The following is a 22,144-nucleotide window of genomic DNA, read 5'->3' as shown; positions in this document are numbered from 1 at the left end:
TGTGTGAGGTATGTGTGTGTATTTTAAGAATGTTCAAATACCAGCTTCATACCATGAGGAAACTGAAGACTTAGTACCTGAAATTTGTAAGGCCAGCTGAAGGAATGAAATAACTATGTAACTGAAGGCATAATTATATGGTGAACTGAAACTTGTTCTTTATGCTGAACATTAAGCAGCTTTCAACATTTGTCTACTGATGTACACAGATAAAAGGAAGAGCTCAGGTAGTCAATTCAGGAAAATTGCCTACATCTTATTTTACTGGAAATACATGAAGTTTTGAGTATCATGGCAAAAATGTTATATTTATTATTCTTACAGCTGACCAACTTTACTGATATTCTTTGAAAAACCCTAAAGATATCTAAAAAGGGGCAATGAGAAGGCGGCTCTCCAATCTTTCATTCTTAGATCATAAAATGAAGCTATGCAGTTGTGCTCATCGTTGCTTTAAAGTCAGACACATCTGGATCCCCATCTTAGGTCTTCCACTTACCAGGTGTGTGACCTTTGGTGAATTAGACAATCAATATATTTCTCACAGTACTCCCAGAAAAATACTTATGTAACAAGTTAGGCCAAAAACATAACTTCCCTTAAGTCTTATTACCCCAATAATTAATACAATTTGATAATACCCCAATAATTAATACAATTATAATGAAGATTTAAATGGGTTGATCCACGTAAAGCCCCTAGCCTTATACCTTGAACATATGTGCTTAAATTTATTAAATTCCTTTTCCTTATGTGTTTGTGTCTACATGAAAACTAGTCCATTTTCAGACAGTCATCAAATAGAAAACTGTATAGTCATTTTGCCAGCTCTGGTATCAGCAAGGAGCCCCAACTGAAAACCACTGTCCTGACTGCACACCCAACCCAGCTTGAACTAGATGTCTAGTAAGTGCCATCTAATGGATTTTATTGTTTTCCTCATTGTGATTACAAATGCAGATAATTACATATTTGCATTAGGATTATGCTGCTTCCAAAGCACAGAGACTACTTTTAAATAAGACTTAATGCTTCCCCAGATTTGGAGAGGGCCAATCAAGGGCTTCCCCCACAGGCTCTCTATCTGAAAATAGGCCAGTTTAAATTTGTGTGTGTGCACGCACATTTCTTCCACAGCCAGATTGAGGATAGCTTGTCCTCTTTATAATTCCTTATCAAAAATAAATCTTGACTAATTTCAGTCACAAAATATTATACGTGAAACTACTTACCACAATGTCTGTATCCTAAGAGTTACCCAATAATTACTAGTTTCACTGATAGTGGATATAAAAATAAGTTTTAAAATTTCTCACTTTTTGGAATTTAATATACACCTAGTCTTTATATTTAGCCTTACTGACACTGTAAAAGCAGTCAATTTTACTTAAGCTCACAAATCACACCCTAAAAAAATCCCAAGATCTAATTATTTTGCTAATTACTGTTAGAAAAGGAGATGACATTAAACAATAGAACCCCACCCATTTTTACCATTCTACATTATCACTAGCAAAGAAAGACAAAAATCCAGACAGTCTAGTTGTCAGGGCTCTCTCTACAATCTGTGGATTCTGTTCCTGACCCCATTTAAATTGCAGATGATAAATTGTCATAGGAGTTTTAGAGAACTAGCCCATCCTAGAAACTATAATCCTGGACAACTGATTTGTGTACTTTGAACAAATGGTTTTTAAAAAAATCCAAAGACCCAGAATAAGAGAAGCAAAATTAATAGGTGCTTTTTTTCTGTATCCTGTAGCAACAAATCAATTAAATACATTTATTTTATAGCTAATTGCTATAAGCCTATATCTTCAAATACTCAAATTATTCTTTATAAAATCATAGTATATATCTATAAATAAACATTCATCCAAAGCATCTTTATTTTTAATTCAAACACACACACACACACACACACACACACACACACACACACGGAAAAACTAGAAATAAAGGGCCACTTAAAGAAAACATCTTTAATTATATGAAAAAGAGAGACTTTGCGAAGTTCAATCAGTAATATAACAATTCCATTATTTTATTTGTTAGAATACCACAATAAGATCTAATGCTTGAATAAGCAAACATACAAGTTGTGGGTATGCTAATTAATAATATGTAGCAAAAGAAGGCAAAAGAATAAAAGAGTACTGCATTCTGCCCAATTAATCTCTAAGCAAAATAAGTGAAAACATTTTTTCATAGAACAAAACCCAAATTAAAAATGTGTTAAGAAATAACAAATTTTGGCGACTGGTATATGTTAAATAGGCTTTAATACTATTGCATAAGCAGGGTAATAATTTGGGTCATAAAATGTTACAGCTAATATTAATATGATTAATAAGTAATGTGTTCTATGTAGCTCATTCTATTCCTGGATCATCTTTCTATAGCACTTTTTAAAATATCTGAACTGGCTGGGTAGTTGAGTTTTAAAAGCAACCATACAACTTTTCCTTAATAGCTGTAGCTGTTATTACTAGTTCCAAAATGATGTGAGAAGCATGATGCTTACATGGGAATGTAGCACACTGATTTCTCACCTTGGTTTCTCCCTTCTATACATGAAAAAAGAAAAAAATAGTATGTTCCTATAATCATTCCTATTCTTTCTTCTTCAGAATATTTATCTTACTGGCAGCTAAATGTCTGTACTATATTCATTATTTAAACAACTTCAATAATCAAATTATTCACCCAGCTGTAAAGATTTACCACCTCTCACCTCTGGTAGAGCAGAAATGTTATTGTTCTCTAAATTTAGCTCTTCGAGGGCACTGCACTTTGCCAGTGATCTGGGTATTGCTGACAGTCTGTTGTATCTCAGACCAAGACGACTTAAACTGGACAGGTTTCCTGTGAATACAAAAAAAAAGGAATTTTTTCTTTTAATCTGATAAATCTGTCACTGTCCCTGGCTATTCCCTAGATATATACGAATTACTGAGCAGTACTATTTTGGCAAGATCCTTAACTCCTAGTACCAAGGAACTACATACTGCACTCTATCAATTAGGATGAAATTGAAACCACTTTTGTGTCCACTTGTCTTAGAGAAACAATGGAATACATAGCCATAAAGTCAATTTTAAAAATGAATTACTAGAAAGTATTGGCATACTTTAATAACAAATTGACCTTTATATAAGGCCTAACTGAATAACATCAAAGTATTATATAGTTTAAACTTATAATAATCATCTCGTTTGAATCTATAGAACCATCATCCAACACAGAACAATGGTTATATAACAAATGTTCATGTAATTTTGAAGAAATTTCCAAATTTCAAGTGACATTACTTAAATATAAGATGCACAATTATTTTGTGAAATTGGAAAGGTTTAGTATTTTTCATAAGCTGAAATATGAATATTCCATTTCTGAAGGTCAAACTGATAGTAAAAAATTAGCCAATTTTTAAAAATTACAAACAAGGGACAGCTGGGTGACTCAGTGGTTAAATGTCTGCCTTCAGCTCAGGGCATGATCCTGGAGTCCCAGGATTGAGTCCCACATTGGGCTCCCTGCATGGAGCCTGTTTCTCCCTCTGCCTATATATATCTCTGCCCTTCTCTCACTGTGTGTCTCTCATGAATAAAATAAAATCTTAAAAAACAAATAAAAAAATAAAATTACAAACAAAAGTGAAAGTTATAGTCTCTTATCTAAGAATACCAGTTAGAGCACAATTTAGCTATCACTGAATACATAAAAAAACAGCAGAAAAATAGGCTAGTTTTATTGGCAAGCTACATGCAGGCTACTTGGATGAATATATCTGCCGTCATAAAAAGTTTAAATCAAATTTGATTCCCCAAATGATATACTTTAGAAAACAAGTTCATTTTGATACCAGAAAGAGGGGGGAAAAGGTACAAGAATTTAATTTAGTTCAATGTAATTCCTTGTCATGGTTTGTTAATTTCTTTTCTGACTTCAAACTACAACTGCTGGTATCACATATTTAGATGGGCCAAGTTTAAATGTCAATGTAGTGTAACCAGCTTCTAGTTTTAAATTAAACAGTATTATCAGTGTTTAAATTACAAAAGTAGATGCCTGTGTCACAAACTGGAGACAAGTGTTTTGATGTCTTGATTTTCACCATCCTTCTGAAGTTTGCCCATTTCTTTCCTTTTGCTTTGACCATTTTTCAAAATTATCAAATGAATAATTTTCTTAGATATAACATTACTACAGTACGTACAGAAAACATATATTAGCTTTTAGCATAAATTAAGCCTTGAAACCCTAGGATGGCAGTCACTATGCCTCATAATTCTATCTAGTTACCATTCATCTGCATCCTTCCCTCTTGCTGAAGATATCAGTGATTAAAGTTATAAGAAATCATTAAATAGAGCTAATTTTTACTCTTTATATCCTCAAGGCAAAAATCAGCCATTGATAATGGTAATATTCTGATAATTAAATACCGTAAGTCTAGCCAACTATAATGCAGAAAAACTTAGCAAACATTTCAATTCCTGTAAGAATTGTAATTGGAACTATTCCAGAGGTATGTTATTTTCATTTACTTTTATACTCTCTTATAATAGTGTCTCGAAACTAGGCCAAGAGTTTGCTGGTTCTGTTTAAGATTCCTATAGGCAGAAAACTGAATTCAAATGCAATGACAGAAACAATCATTTGGCAAAGACAAGTTAATTTTGTCTTAAAATGCTTTCTAGGGGGCACTTGGGTGGCTCAGTCAGTTAAGTGTCTGCCTTCAGCTGGGTCATGATCCCAGGGTCCTAGGATCAAGCCTCACCTCCCCACCAGGTTCCCTGCCTCTCCCTCTCCCTTTGCCTGCCACTGCTCCCCCTGCTTATGTGTTCTGTGTCAAATAAATAAACAAAATCTTTTAAAAAATGCTTTCTAAATTAACTAAGGATGCTTCCCTGAATCTTTCTAATGATATTCTAGTAAGAGGTGTCAATTTTGGAGGGGAGGAAAAACAAGCTGAGCACTGGATGACTGTCCAAAGCCCCAGAGAATTTAGAGATTAGAAATAAGGTCAAGAATAGTTATCACTGCACTATGACATTGAATAAGATATAAATGTTTCTTAAAAGTTGGCTTCCCAGATAATAATCTGCTTTGTGATTAAATGTTAATTAACATTTGTAGTGGCAAAAAAATGGAGACAATCTATTTATTCAAGAATATATGAAGAATTATTTAAACTAGAGACACCACAGTGCCACAGATAAAACAAAGAATTTTATGTTATCTATCTGATTCTGGGCAAGTTACTTAACTGAGTCTATTTCCTCATCCATAAAGTGGAGATAACATCAAATACTTGACAGGATCACTCTCAGGGTTAAATACGATTAAGTAGCAATAACTGATACATAACAGATGTTCAAAACATGATTTTGCTCTATAGTGTGTATATATATATATATATATATATATATATTCTGCTATATCTAATACCTACAAAAAATTATGTTACAAAAAATTTTAAGATGTGAAAGAATCTATGATGTTAAGGTACGATCTCTACAATGTAAAAAACAAGTGGAAAAGAGTGGAAAGAAAACATCAAAATTAACAGTTATCTCTGTATGGTAGAATTACAGAAGATTAAAATTTTTTTCTTTGAACTTGACTTTTTCCTAATTTTCTAGTTTTGTCATTTAAAGATATTTTGATAAAGAAAAAGTGTATAATTCTAAAGTCATTTTAATTTTAAAAACTACCGTTCTTTTTCTGAATATTTTACATTAGATGTTTTATAATAATGTAGAGGTAAGACATTTGGACACTTTACACTGTGAGGTTCATCTTCTTCATAAAGTGTAGATATGAGCTAAATTATGGGAATACAGAGTATGGTTGTTTGAATTCTTAGGCACTCTGATAAAAAAGATGAAAAAATACCTAAGCAGCAGCAGTTAAGAGCCATCTAATAAGCATGGACTTTAGCATGAGATATGTGAAAAGACTTATCAAAGCCACCAACTAGTTAGTGGCAAAGCTAGAATCAAACTCAGCTGGCTCCTTATTTCAAATAATCATTCTTCAAGATCTTCACTGACTATGCTCCAGTTAGCTTGCTGCCTCTTGACAGAGAAGGCTATGTTCATTCTTTCTCCCAAACTGTTGTGCTCAAAGAAAGCATTTTTATTCCATACTAAGTCTAACACACTTGTTCATGAAGCTTTCCTGACCATTCTATCAAGATCTCGGTGATCTCCCTGTAAACTGGACTCATGGCTACATATTGTTTTCACTACAAGATGGCATAATTATGCTTGTTTTTAAGTTGTCAGTTATTACACGGATTAGTTACTTCTCTACCCAACAGACTGAAAACCCTTAGAGTGAGGCCTTATGTATTTCTATCTCCTCAAAGAATATGTTTCAGTGCTAATCCCACAGCAGGCATTCATTCATACTTTCTTAATAAACTGCAGAAGCTAAAACATTTTACTATTTGTTCTCCTCTCCATTAGGAGCAAGATGTAAAATCTTAAAACTATATGAGACACTTTTCTTTGACCCATTCTCATTTTAAAATAGGGAGGAAGGGAAGAAATCAATTATTTTATTTTTTGCCTAGCCCATGTTTCATGGCCACTATAGCTACAACAAAGCTGGTAAAGATGGAAATTTTTCTCTAAGCTGTGAGAATGCCTGATTTTAAAGAACTTCAAAAATCTTATGGTAAAACTTTAATCTGCTGTATGAAGTTGAAGACAGAAAAGGCAGTTGTTCTTAGGGGAAAAAACTAAGCAAAACAGGGATGCCTGGGTAGCTCAGATGGTTAACCGTCTGCCTGCAGGGTTCTAGGATCCAGTCCCACATGGGACTCCTTGCTCAGCGGGGAGCCAGCTTCTTGCTCTGCCTGCGACTCCCACCCTGGTTGTGCTCTTATTCTAACAAATAAGTAAATGCAATCTTAAACAAAACAAAACCCAGAAGTAAGACCATCCCTTTCTCTCCTTCATACCACTGTTTTCCCTATAGAAGAAACCTGCTCCAATGTAATAAAATGGCAGAAGCATTTACCAGAGTCTTTGAAACCTGCCAAAAGAATAAAGCACAAAGCCCCTTATTTTTGCTCCATCAACTGACATCCCTCACTTAACGTTTAGAGCAGAGCAGGTACACAAATACAATATTTTAAACATTTTTTATTCTCATAAAAACCTAGAACTTTCTCTAATAACAAAGATTAGTATAACAAATTCTAAATGTTTGTCAACTCAAAAGCCCAACAAATAGAACCAGATTCCTGAAATGTCTCTTCTAAACGCAATATAACTCTGGAATTCCGCACTTTTAAAATCAGAATAGGTTTCTAGAATTCTAGTACAAAATTAGTGGTTATTTAAACAATAAGAGTATCTCCAACTTTCCTAAACTTTTCCTCCCTCCCCCGTTTTTGGTTTTTGTTTTCTTTTATTTTTGGTGTGGTAGAAACTGAACTTTTAAAAACATAATCTGTAAGAATATGCTATTTTGATGAAAAATTCACATTTGCAAAATTCTTATCACTTTACTGACAGCATGGCATATTCAGTCATCCACATTTTGCCAAAATCCATTACTCTCAGGAAAATAAAAGCGATGAAAAAAATTAAGGATGAAATATCAAAACTCTCTTGTGCCAGGAAAAAAGCTGGACATCAGAAGTCTGATATTTACTATGATTCAACCCCCTTAGTGGTTTCAACTCTTGCCTCTTTCAGTGAGCAGTTTTACCACAAACTAAACTACAACCTAGAAATCAAGCCACAGCTTGCTTTAATGTTGACCATTGTGACTACGAAATAAAATCAATGTTGCTGAGCTTCTGTGTATAAATGTAGGCTGATCACTGTCAATCACTGGCATTTAGCTTTTAAGTGCTTAACTTTGTAAATTGTTCTGTGCTCTGCCTCTGACAGCTTGTTTTCTTAGGCCGTCAGATTTTTAAATTACAGCAACATCAAATGGCTATGAATTAAAATTAGATGCTTTTAATTTCAGCAAATATAATCAACATCTATAGGTTAATTCAGTATAACTGTTCAGTAAAACTCTAACTCAAATGATCTTAATCTTACTTTAACAAAGTAGCAAAACAAAAACAAAAACAAAAACAAAAACCAGACCAGTATAAAAGGCACATAGTTCTAACGATGAAATAATGTCAGTTACTTTTTTCTCCAGGAACAGTGAGCCAAAAAAGTGAAAGCAAACTGAAAATATAAAAATTCTTAAACGTCAAAAACCCCAAAGAATGCCACCATTAAAAAGAAAACTAGTAAAGTTGTTATATGAAGCTGCACTGTAATTACCTAAAACCTAATTACTAAAACTCTACTTGTTGATATAACCATAATTACTCTAACAATTTCTTCTGAGCCCAGTGCAACAAAAGACTTCTGTAAATTGTTCTGTGCTCCAGCCTTGAAGGCAAGGTCTTGTTGCAGATTTCTCTCTTTATCTCATTTGAGAAGAAATAGAAAATAAAATACTTTTTTCCTACTTGAGACCTCTTAAGTCCCCTCACCCCTGGTTTCATAAAATGACCAGAGATCACAAAAGGCTTTAACATATCAAATTCATAGTTTGAAACAAAATGACTTCTGTAATGAAGTTTAAGATTTTCTTTAGTTCATGACTGATTTTTGAATTAGACAATATTAACATGAAAGAAAATATACATTCTGTTCAACAGAGTAGACTAATGGTTAAGTCAGAGAAACTAGAAATATGTTTTGAAGTACTCTCTCGCTTAACTGCAACCAGCTGTCCCCTCCCCACTTCCTTCTGCCTCTTCTCCACATCCTGTGAGCTGTCAGTGATCCTCGCACTGCTGCTCAGCCTGGATGTAAATTAAATGGCAGTGATTACACTGTCAAGGAGTGAGAACTACTCTAGGAGTGTTCATGTTAAATAAAGAAAGGGGTAAAAACATCTTGGTCTACTTATAAGAAAAAAGGCAAGGAAAAAAAGTGATTTTTTTTTGAAAACTTGATTGTCAGGTGACACTTTAAAGATATCATTTCAAATATGAATTTAGGGCAAGTTTCTTTAGCCCAGGTAAAGGACACCAGGGCAGCTACTGCAGGACTTACACTGACTGGGCAGGATAGGTGAGGATTTTTTTTTTAAGTTATATTTTCCAAAAGTAGCATAGGAAAAACAGGAAAAGTATCAGGAGAACTAAGTTCCAATTAAGTTTAGCACTAAATGTTTTGGGTGAATTCCTCTTCTCCAATAAATGAAAGGGAGAATCCCAAAGGTCAATGATTTTAAGACTGCTGAGATTTGTAATAAATCAAGACCAAAATGTTTGAATTTCTCACCAAATCTCAACCTTCTGCTATACAGTCAAAATACTGGGGATGAGAGGGATGGAAAAGGCAATAGAATTTTTAATAAACATGATATATAATAAATGACAGTATTATAAAAAATTCAATAAACATTTCTTACTTTACATTATTTGGATTAACAGCTAGAAATACTCCATTTGTTGACAACTATCAAGGCATAAAAATAAATAAAATGTTTACAATTATCTTATTGTTAATGTTTCAGTTCTCACTGATTTCCAATACATACTTGTAATGTGGTCATGTAGAATGTTCTAGAATAGAAGGCATCTGTGTTACTCTGAGATAATATCTTAACCACAACAGATTAATAATGAAGCCAAATGTTTTCATTATTAATAAACATTCTTAAAATACAGTTAATTCTGACAAAAGAGAAAGATATATATAAAATTAAGAAAGCCAGGAGGAAGGAGGATACATGGAGAAGTTACCCTTTGTCAGAGGAAGTAAATCCAAAAGACCTTGATCCTAGTCCGAGTAAATGGAAGATTTTTATCATCCACCACCACCTATACTTTGTCAGGGTATTCCTCTTTGTACTCTAATTTCATCCTCCTTTCATTGTTATCTGACATAACAGAGATACAGATATATGCACAAAATATTAAACAAAAGACTGTTGGACTATTTGAGAGAAAGAACAGCATGGATGACTTATACATATACATCCATTTGATCAGCTGAAAGAATAGAGGAAATTATGTGGGCATTTAGGAGAAAGAGTCATAAGCAGAGAGACTAAGAAGTATAAAGACTCTGACACTAGAACTTTGCCTGATATGCTTAAGAAGCAACAAGGTGTTTAGCATCTATAATATCCTAAGAAACATACAATGACTAAGCTTCAGTGAGAGGGATAAGAATATTTAACTTTGTAACATCTCAAGCATCTTTAATTTTGGTTCCCCTGTCTGATTTGTAGTAAATAATCTTTATTTTTCTTTCTAAAACTGAGCAAGACTTTAATTTTATAAAAATTAAAAGTGCTTTTTAAAAGTGCTTTTTCTTAATGCAACATTCCACCGAAAATCGATCATGCATTATTTCTTTTCTCCTTTACTGTTGCAATTAGTTGGTTATTCAAAATAAGCAAACTTACAGACATATCTTGCAATGTAAAAACAAAAACAGAAACTAAATAGGTCTATGTAATTCAAGAAAACTATAAAAAGTATATAAATTACATATAACTATCAAAATTAAGCCTATATGTTGAATTGGCTCAGAGGAACTCAGGGAAATGGACTCTGAAAGATCAACACTGAGAAATATAATAGAGTTCTTGAATTTCAGAAATAAGGAAAGTACTCTGGGTGGCCAGGCAAAAAGATTAAGTCCCTTACAATGAGAAAAAAATGGACTGGCCTTATACTTTTGTATGTTCAATGCCAGAAGAGAGTAGATCTCTTAAGTTCTATTAAGATGCTCAAGGAAACAAAGCTCAAGGTCCCCAATGTTTTTTATATCCATCAAAACTGTTCAAGTATAAAGGTTACAGGCATTCTAGAACTAGGGAACTATTACTTACGAACCATTTCTGAGAAAACTACTACAAGATTGACTTGAGCCAACCACGAGATGACTGGGGCAACTTACGACGACAGGACTGTTGATGAACAGTAAGATGAAAAACCACCTCAGATCAGCCTAACAAGATATACCATGAATGTTATATGTCCCGACAGCACATCCAACAAATGTTAGGAGGAAAAAAAAAAAAAGATAATAAAATAAATTCACTGACTGTCTCATCTATGTCACTCTATTCAACAAAAACAGAATACACATTCAGTTGCACATGGAATAATTATCAAGATACACCATATACTGAGCCATAAAATAAGCCTCAATAAATTTAAATGACTCAAGTCACAAATAGTATGTTTTCTACCACAAAGGAATTTAGTTAGAAATTATGAACAAACCCTTGCAAAACTGTCAGATACTGGGAACAACACACCACACTTCTAAATAAATCACTGAAGAAACAAAAAAGTAAATTAGAAAGTATTTTAAACCAAAGAAAAAGGAAAACAATATATCAGGATTTGTGGAATGCTACTAAAGCAATACTTAAAGGGAAATTTATAGTACTACATGCATAGATGGGGAAGAAATCTTCAATGTCAGAACATACAGGCAAATCGAACTCCAATTAAAAAAAATTTTTAAAAAAAGAGAATCAAGTGGCATTTTCCTCTGCCAAAAATTGTTACTCATTCTCATTTTACAACATCTTAATCTCCCTATTATACCCAAATGCCCATCTCTGTTACAGAAATAGGGTTTTAATCTTCCATTTGGAAGATATCATTAAACTACATTTTTAAAGGTAATCAAATCCTAACAGCCAGAAAGAAAGATTGACACAACTTCCTCATCAACAAATAAGGGACCAAGACATTTTAGCCTATCTCTAAGGTGACCTTAGGTACCTACTCTTCTGAAACCCACATGAAACTCCAGAGTTGAACTTGCAACTGAATTATTTGGGGATTATTTATTTTTCCAACATGGAGCTCCTATAAGCGACTCAAGGTAATCAGAACTCACACAACAACCAAAGAAAGTAAGTAGAGGGGATACAGGGCAAGATGGCGGAAGAGTAGGGTCTCCAAATCACCAGTCCCAACCAAATTACCTAGAAAAGCTTCAAATTATCCTGAAAATCTATGAATTCGGCCTGAGAATTAAAGAGAGAACACCTGGAATGCTACAGTGAGAAGAGTCTGCGCTTCTATCAAGAATGACTAGAAGGAAAACCTCACCTCAAAAGAATGAATCAGAAACAGTCCTCTGTCCCACAGAGTTACAAAATCTGGATTACAATTCAATGTCAGAAAGCCAATTCAGAAGCACTATTATACAGCTACTGGTGGCTCTAGAAAAAAGCATAAAGGACTCAAGAGACTTCATGACTGCAGAATTTAGAGCTAATCAGGCAGAAATTAAAAATCAATTGAATGAGATGCAATCCAAACTAGAAGTCCTAACGACGAGGGTTAACGAGGTGGAAGAACGAGTGAGTGACATAGAAGACAAGTTGATGGAAAAGAGGGAAACTGAGGAAAAAAGAGACAAACAAAAGATCATGAAGATAGATTAAGGGAAATAAACGACAGCCTGAGGAAGAAAAACCTACGTTTAATTGGTGTTCCCAAGGGCGCCGAAAGGGACAGAGGGCCTGAATATGTATTTGAACAAATTCTAGCTGAAAACTTTCCTAATCTGGGAAGGGAAACAGGCATTCAGATCCAGGAAATAGAGAGATCCCCCCCTAAAATCAATAAAAACCGTTCAACACCTCGACATTTAATAGTGAAGCTTGCAAATTCCAAAGATAAAGAGAAGATCCTTAAAGCAGCAAGAGACAAGAAATCCCTGACTTTTATGGGGAGGAGTATTAGGGTAACAGCAGACCTCTCCACAGAGACCTGGCAGGCCAGAAAGGGCTGGCAGGATATATTCAGGGTCCTAAATGAGAAGAACATGCAACCAAGAATACTTTATCCAGCAAGGCTCTCATTCAAAATGGAAGGAGAGATAAAGAGCTTCCAAGACAGGCAGGAACTGAAAGAATATGTGACCTCCAAACCAGCTCTGCAAGAAATTTTAAGGGGGACTCTTAAAATTCCCCTTTAAGAAGTTCAGTGGAACAATCCACAAAAACAAGGACTGAATAGATATCATGATGACACTAAACTCATATCTCTCAATAGTAACTCTGAATGTGAACAGGCTTAATGACCCCATCAAAAGGCGCAGGGTTTCAGACTGGATAAAAAAGCAGGACCCATCTATTTGCTGTCTACAAGAGACTCATTTTAGACAGAAGGACACCTACAGCCTGAAAATAAAAGGTTGGAGAACCATTTACCATTCGAATGGTCCTCAAAAGAAAGCAGGGGTAGCCATCCTTATATCAGATAAACTAAAATTTACCCTGAAGACTGTAGTGAGAGATGAAGAGGGACACTATCTCCTACTTAAAGGATCTATCCAACAAGAGGACTTAACAATCCTCAATATATATGCCCCGAATGTGGGAGCTGCCAAATATATAAATCAATTAATAACCAAAGTGAAGAAATACTTAGATAATAATACACTTATACTTGGTGACTTCAATCTAGCTCTTTTTATACTCGATAGGTCTTCTAAGCACAACATCTCCAAAGAAACGAGAGCTTTAAATGATACACTGGACCAGATGGATTTCACAGATATCTACAGAACTTTACATCCAAACTCAACTGAATACACAGTCTTCTCAAGCGCACATGGAACTTTCTCCAGAATAGACCACATACTGGGTCACAAATCGGGTCTGAACCGATACCAAAAGATTGGGATCGTACCCTGCATATTCTCAGACCATAATGCCTTGAAATTAGAACTAAATCACAACAAGAAGTTTAGAAGGACCTCAAACACGTGGAGGTTAAGGACCATCCTGCTATTATATGAAAGGGTCAACCAGGAAATTAAGGAAGAATTAAAAAGATTCATGGAAACTAATGAGAATGAAGATACAACCGTTCAAAATCTTTGGGATGCAGCAAAAGCAGTCCTAAGGGGGAAATACATCGCAATACAAGCATCCATTCAAAAACTGGAAAGAACTCAAATACAAACGCTAATCTTACACATAAAGGAGCTAGAGAAAAAACAGCAGATAGATCCTACACCCAGGAGAAGACGAGAGTTAATAAAGATTCGAGCAGAACTCAACGAAATCGAGACCAGAAGAACTGTGGAACAGATCAACAGAACCAGGAGTTGGTTCTTTGAAAGAATTAATAAGATAGATAAACCATTAGCCAGCCTTATTAAAAAGAAGAGAGAGAAGACTCAAATTAATAAAATCATGAATGAGAAAGGAGAGATCACTACCAACACCAAGGAAATACAAATGATTTTAAAAACATATTATGAACAGCTATACGCCAATAAATTAGGCAATCTAGAAGAAATGGACACATTCCTGGAAAGCCACAAACTACCAAAACTGGAACAGGAAGAAATAGAAAACCTGAACAGGCCAATAACCAGGGAGGAAATTGAAGCAGTCATCAAAAACCTCCCAAGACACAAGAGTCCAGGGCCAGATGGCTTCCCAGGGGAATTCTATCAAACGTTGAAAGAAGAAATCATACCTATTCTACTAAAGCCGTTTGGAAAGATAGAAAGCGATGGAGTACTTCCAAATTCATTCTATGAGGCCAGCATCACCTTAATCCCAAAACCAGACAAAGACCCCACCAAAAAGGAGAATTACAGACCAATATCCCTGATGAACATGGATGCAAAAATTCTCAACAAGATACTAGCCAATAGGATCCAACACACATTATTCACCATGACCAAGTAGGATTTATCCCCGGGACACAAGGCTGGTTCAACACTCGTAAAACAATCAGTGTGATTCATCATATCAGCAAGAGGAAAAACCAAGAACCATATGATCCTCTCATTAGATGCAGAGAAAGCATTTGACAAAATACAGCATCCATTCCTGATCAAAACTCTTCAGAGTGTAGGGATAGAGGGAACATTCCTCAACATCTTAAAAGCCATCTACGAAAAGCCCACAGCAAATATCATTCTCAACGGGGAAGCACTGGGAGCCCTTCCCCTAAGATCAGGAACAAGACAGGGATGTCCACTCTCACCACTACTATTCAACATAGTACTGGAAGTCCTAGCCTCAGCAATCAGACAACAAAAAGACATTAAAGGCATTCAAATTGGCAAAGAAGAAGTCAAACTCTCCCTCTTCGCCGATGACATGATACTCTACATAGAAAACCCAAAAGTCTCCACCCCAAGATTGCTAGAACTCATACAGCAATTCGGTAGCGTGGCAGGATACAAAATCAATGCCCAGAAATCAGTGGTATTTCTATACACTAACAATGAGACTGAAGAAAGAGAAATTAAGGAGTCAATCCCATTTACAATTGCACCCAAAAGCATAAGATACCTAGGAATAAACCTCACCAAAGAGGTAAAGGATCTATACCCTAAAAACTATAGAACACTTCTGAAAGAAATGGAGGAAGACACAAAGAGATGGAAAAATATTCCATGCTCATGGATTGGCAGAATTAATATTGTGAAAATGTCAATGTTACCCAGGGCAATTTACACGTTTAATGCAATCCCTATCAAAATACCATGGACTTTCTTCAGAGAGTTAGAACAAATTATTTTAAGATTTGTGTGGAATCAGAAAAGACCCCGAATAGCCAGGGGAATTTTAAAAAAGAAAACCATAGCTGGGGACATCACAATGCCAGATTTCAGGTTGTACTACAAAGCTGTGGTCATCAAGACAGTGTGGTACTGGCACGAAAACAGACACATAGATCAATGGAACAGAATAGAGAACCCAGAAGTGGACCCTGAACTTTATGGTCAACTAATATTCGATAAAGGAGGAAAGACTATCCATTGGAAGAAAGATAGTCTCTTCAATAAATGGTGCTGGGAAAATTGGACATCCACATGCAGAAGAATGAAACTAGACCACTCTCTTGCACCATACACAAAGATAAACTCAAAATGGATGAAAGATCTAAATGTGAGACAAGATTCCATCAAAATCCTAGAGAAGAATACAGGCAACACCCTTTTTGAACTCGGCCACAGTAACTTCTTGCAAGATACATCCACGAAGGCAAAAGAAACAAAAGCAAAAATGAACTATTGGGACTTCATCAAGATAAGAAGCTTTTGCACAGCAAAGGATACAGTCAACAAAACTCAAAGACAACCTACAGAATGGGAGAAGATATTTGCAAATGACATATCAGATAAAGGGCTAGTTTCCAAGATCTATAAAGAACTTATTAAACTCAACACCAAAGAAACAAACAATCCAATCATGAAATGGGCAAAAGACATGAACAGAAATCTCACAGAGGAAGACATAGACATGGCCAACACGCACATGAGAAAACGCTCTGCATCACTTGCCATCAGGGAAATACGAATCAAAACCACAATGAGATACCACCTCACACCAGTGAGAATGGGGAACATTAACAAGGCAGAAAACCACAAATGTTGGAGAGGATGCGGAGAAAAGGGAACCCTCTCACACTGTTGGTGGGAATGTGAACTGGTGCAGCCACTCTGGAAAACTGTGTGGAGGTTCCTCAAAGAGTTCAAAATAGACCTGCCCTACGACCCAGCAATTGCACTGTTAGGGATTTACCCCAAAGATACAGATGCAATGAAATGCAGGGACACCTGCACCCCGATGTTTATAGCAGCAATGGCCACAATAGCCAAGCTGTGGAAGGAGCCTCGGTGTCCATCGAAAGATGAGTGGATAAAAAAGATGTGGTTTATGTATACAATGGAATATTACTCAGCTATTAGAAATGACAAATACCCACCATTTGCTTCAACGTGGATGGAACTGGAGGGTATTATGCTGAGGGAAGTAAGTCAATCGGAGAAGGACAAACATTATATGTTCTCATTCATTTGGGGAATATAAATAATAGTGAAAGGGAATATAAGGGAAGGGAGAAGAAATGTGTGGGAAATATCAGAAAGGGAGACAGAACGTAAAGACTGCTAACTCTGGGAAACGAACTAGGGGTGGTAGAAGGGGAGGAGGGCGGGAGGTGGGAGTGAATGGGTGACGGGCACTGGGGGTTATTCTGTATGTTGGTAAATTGAACACCAATAAAAAATAAATTAAAAAAAAAAAAGTAAGTAGAAGAAAAATCTGTTCATATAGAATTCATCCAAATCAAGTTATTAAGTAAAATACATTTAAGAGATGGGGAAGTGGGACAGAGGTGAGAAATTAACCTTCAAGATTTGTTATGAAAAAAATGACCCGTCAATTAGAATCTTTTTTAATTCAAATGTATGAACACTTAAATGGTAGAAAATATGTCTATAGAGCACCAATCGGTATTTTTCCCCACTTATTTCATAAAATGAACTTTTCTCTCAAAGAAAGAATCATCCTGGCATTCAACTAATACTTGGGAAACAAAAAAAAATGTAAGAACATACAAAACAAACTAAATATGTCATTTAAATCGAGATAACTCAAACTACCCCCCAAAACAAGAAACTCGTATCAATGACCTCAAGCTTCCATCACAAGAAACTAAAAAAGAATAAAACTCAAAGTAGATGAAAAGATTAAAGGTCAAAGCAGAAATCGATGAAATAAAAGCCAGAGAAAAAATACAGAAAGTCAGTAAAACTTAGAAATAATCAATAAAATTGATACAATTCTAACTAGACAGGGAAAAAAAAGAGAAAAGATCTAAGTTACTGATACCAGGAATAAAAAAAGCGACATCACGATAGATTCTACAGTTATCAAAATAAGGGATTATTACAAACGATTTTATGCCTATTAACTATAACAAATGAAATGGACCCATTGAAAGATATAAATGATTAAGTTTACTAAAGAATAAAGTGAGAGACATCTGGATGGCATAGTCAGTTAAGCCTCCCAAAACCTCCAACTCTTGGTTTCAGCTCAGGTACTGACCTAAGGGTCCTGAGATGCATCCCTACATAGGGCTCCACACTGAGGGTGGATCTGCTTAAGACTCTCCCCCTTCTCTCTGCTCCCTCCTCTTCTCTCTCTAATAAATGAATCTTCAAAAAAAATAAAATAGTGATAATCTAAATAGTTCCGTATCTAGTAAAGAAATTGAAACTTTTTTAGAGATTTATTTATTTTACAAAGAGAAAGTGGTCGAGCGCAGGAGAAGGACCAGAGATAGAATCCTCATGCAGACTCCCCACCAACATAGGGCTCGATCCCAGGACCCTGAAATCATCACCTGCACCAAAATCCAGTCTACTGCTCAACCGTCTGAGCCACCCACATGCCCAAAATTGAAATTGTTTTTAAAAGCATTTCTACAAAGAAAAATCCTGACTCAGGTGGCTTCACTGATGAATTATTACCACATATTAAAGGAAGAAAAAAATGCCAACTTTATACAAAGTGTTCCCACATTTTCCTACTTATTGTAGGAAAATGTTATTATATAACATATATATAACATGTATACACATTATATACATATTATTATATGTGGCCAGCATTACCCTGAAACTGAAACTAGACAAAGACAGGTTTTATAACATTACATGTCACTATATGGTGTATTCAAAGCAATTAAGTAAATCTAATTTTTAAAACTTCTACCAGAATGTACCTTTTTTCATTATGTCTTCTTTGTAAGCAGTGTCAATCATATTATCTGAGTTTTTGTCATAGTTCAGGGAAAGATTATAAAATTATATTTTATTAGTTTCTTCATTGTATTACCTCTATTCTCTTTCTAGAACTTCTAGTCCTCTCTCTCATGACTCTTATTTTGTATCTTTCTGTCTTTTCGTTCTAGATACTAAGAGACTTCTTCCACTTATCCTACACATTGCTATTTTAGTCTTTGGATATGTTCCTTATATTACACAGTATTTCCCATTAAACTAAACTTTATATGGCAAAGATATTTCTAAGGAATGTATTCTTTGCTTCTTTTTTGTATCAGTCTAACCATGTTAGATATGTAATACATATCTTTTCTATGCTCTTTTTTCTTCTAGGATCACTGCTCTTTATTCATTTTGGCCATTTTAAGATTAAAAAAAATAATAATAATTGTGTCCCAGTCCCTAATGATCCAGAAATTAGATCCTTTTATTTATATAGAAAATTTGATAAAATTATTAAGAATATACTAGAATAGTTCACCATATGTTATATACCATCTTACCTTTCAGAAATGAATCTAATGCAGCTAACTAGTTAACTAGAATTACTTAGTCTGTTGCCACTAAATATAGTAATGTAATATAAAGAACTCTGGGCCAAGAATCAAGAAGATAAAAGTTCTAATGGGTAGCTATTATATCTAAAGAAGTCTGAAATTAATTGCCCTGTAACCTAAAAACAGATTATAACTTACTAAAAAAATCCTCAACAATTACTTGTTTCAAGCAATAGTAGACTAGCTAATTCAGACAAACCCTTCCACCAAAAAAAGTTAAAAACACGTCCAAAACAAAAGTCAGAGAGCTAACAAGATAATGACTAATCACCAGGTCAGAAACCAGCTGGAAACCTAAGAAATACGCAAAATAATGGAGAAAATTTTGTCCTAAGAGTGCTTCTCTAACTAGAAAATGCAGCTAAGAAGGCAAGTATCTGCCAAGAGTCAAAATCTACAATCAGCCAATGGTGGGAAGTCCAGAAGTCAGAATCAACTGGGATACTAGAGGGCTGCATCCTAGCACTCAGGGTAAACCTGAAGTAAAAACAGCCCTTCAATTCGTCTACAGAATACCTCTGAATGACGTGTAGGACCAGAAAAATTTCAAACCTTAGAACACAGATGGATTCAAGTGGTCCCTTAGGTACCTGACAGAAACAAACAAAAATCCTTCTGGAGAAACATATCATCATAGGCCTCTTATGATATTGTAACAGAACCTCATAAATATTCATTACTGAAATTACAAAAATTAGGTACAGGTGTAATTTTCCTAAATAAACATTACAGTTTTCTTATAACACACCATTAACTACAAAGGTGTCCAAACTTTAAAAAATTTCCTTTAGTGTTTGTATAAATTTATGGACATTTAGAAAGATAAACAAAAGACTATGCAAATATATCACAATAAACACACTTCAACTTTTTGAATCTGGCTATTTTGTACTTCAAGAGATCTCTTAGTCCCTTCAACAGTAGAGATGAACAAGCTTTAAGCTATACTGCCCATGTTTTTATTTATTTATTTATTTATTTATTTATTTATTTATTTATTTATTTATTTATTTATTACTGCCCATGTTTTAAAGACTAAATAGCAGTGGTTTTATTTTTCAGTGGTTTGATTTAGCATAAGAGACCATACCCTATATAATAGCAAGCAACATTCTGAAATAAGCAAAAGCAGAAAATGCACCCATTCTGCAATTTAAGAATTATAATAAAATATATACTCAATATTCCACAATCTTCTTTATGATCCAACATTTGCTAAAATCTAATTATTTTCTTCACCAAGAAATGGAAATAAAAAGCAATTTAAAAATATACTCTTTTAGAAGTTTTACTACTTTAATAATAATGAATTTTAAATTTTAACTTTTAATATAGAAATGGATCAAAAGTAGTCTTTTTAATGTCTAAGTAACTATAAATGACCATCAATGTCTTCTTTCTTCATTCATACCTATAGTATCTGGGAGGTCTAGCAGCTCATTGTGCTGCAAGTCAAGGTTGGTTATCTGTGTGCAGTTTCCAATTTCCTTTGGGAGGTGTTCAAGTTGATTGTGAGCTACATCCAGCGTAATGAGGTTACATAATTCACCTGTAAAATTGATCAACATAAATATTTAACAAGAATTATTAAAGAATATATTAAGCAAGACTGAAAGAAAGAAAAAAACTTCATTTTCTATATCATAATTGTACTTTCTTTCTGAAAAATGTAGAAGTCAAACACAAGTTCTGAAATGTGTTAGAAAATGACATCTTACAAATATTGAGTCACCTGGAATCAATGTTGTTGTATATCTGGAACAAATGTAATCTGTCAATCATACCTCAATAAAAAAAGAAAAAATAAAGAAAATGAAATCTGATAAACTTAAAATGTTGATTACAGAGGACTACCAATATACATGACCACCAGTATTATATACACAGTTCTAAGTAATCATCAACCACATTTATGTTTGTATATTCCACACTTTAAAGCTCACTAATTTTTTAACCAAATTCAACACAATAGTATCAGATTCATCTTGAGTTTAATTTGACAATCACCTTCTACTTTAAAATATATACAATCTCAAATAGGCATATGTTCTGATGTTATATAAAGTGAGATTTATAAATCAAAAACTGCTTCTAGATTTAACAGTACTCCAAAAGGATAGAAAATAAGGATATTTTTCTTGTTGAAAGAGTTGTACTGGCAATTTAGATTATTCTTAGTATTATTCCTCAATATTTTTGTTACAGAATCATCTGAACCTACAGTTCAAAAACTTTATAATTTGTAACAGCTACACTGGTTCTCTCATGACTTCCCTTTTTTTCTAAAGGCATTAGTCGGGAATCCTGAAAAAGTAAGATGAGCAAGTAAAGTGCATGAAGCTGAAAAATGGGGCTGGGACACATTATCATGCCACATTATTATAAACACAAGCAACAGAGAAAATAGGTAAACTGAATTTCATCTATATTAAAAACATGTACGTCAAAGGACACTATCAAAAGAGTGAAAAGGTAACCCACAGAATGGGAGAAATGTTTGCAAGTCATATATCTCCTAAAGGATTAATATCCAAAATAAAAGAACTCTTAAAACTCAACAACAAAACCCTCAATTTATAAATGGTTAAAGAACTTTATATTTGTCCAAAAAATACACAAACGGCCAATAAATACATGAAAATATGCTCAACATCATTAATCATTAGAAAAATCAAATCAAAATCACAATGAAATACCCCTTCACACATGGTTAGAATAATAATAATAAAACAGTAAATAATAAACATTGGCAAGAAGGTAGAGAAAGTGACCCTTGTGCTTTACCATCCAGGTTTTCAGGGTGAAGACAGAAGAAAAATCCCCTCCTATTTTTCCATAGGCATTGCATATTCAACTGCAGAAAACCCAAGGCAAAGAGAAATTTTTGGAAGAAGCTAGAGGATAAAAGCACCTTACTTTTGGAGGAACAGGATAAGAATTATATTAGACTTCTCTTCAGAAAAC

The 22,144-nt window shown here is 34.4% G+C and overlaps 1 protein-coding gene across 4 annotated transcripts in view; it reads right to left on the bottom strand.

Moving 5' to 3' along the window:
* SHOC2 (SHOC2 leucine rich repeat scaffold protein) overlaps window positions 1-22,144 on the bottom strand; it is a 96,498-nt gene that overhangs the window by 11,552 nt on the left and 62,802 nt on the right. For all 4 annotated transcript variants that reach the window (XM_025467182.3, XM_025467181.3, XM_049103096.1 and 1 more), the window contains 2 exons: window positions 20,592-20,729; window positions 2,735-2,865 (listed from right to left, as the gene is read on the bottom strand). In XM_025467182.3, the coding sequence (XP_025322967.1) occupies window positions 2,735-2,865; window positions 20,592-20,729 (269 nt within the window). The remainder of the gene's footprint in view (window positions 1-2,734; window positions 2,866-20,591; window positions 20,730-22,144) is intronic.

Source organism: Canis lupus, chromosome 28, assembly GCF_003254725.2.
Source record: "Canis lupus dingo isolate Sandy chromosome 28, ASM325472v2, whole genome shotgun sequence".
NCBI classification, from domain to species: domain Eukaryota; kingdom Metazoa; phylum Chordata; class Mammalia; order Carnivora; family Canidae; genus Canis; species Canis lupus.
Note: the sequence above shows the minus strand (reverse complement) of the source record. Positions and strands in the feature narration are given on the sequence as shown.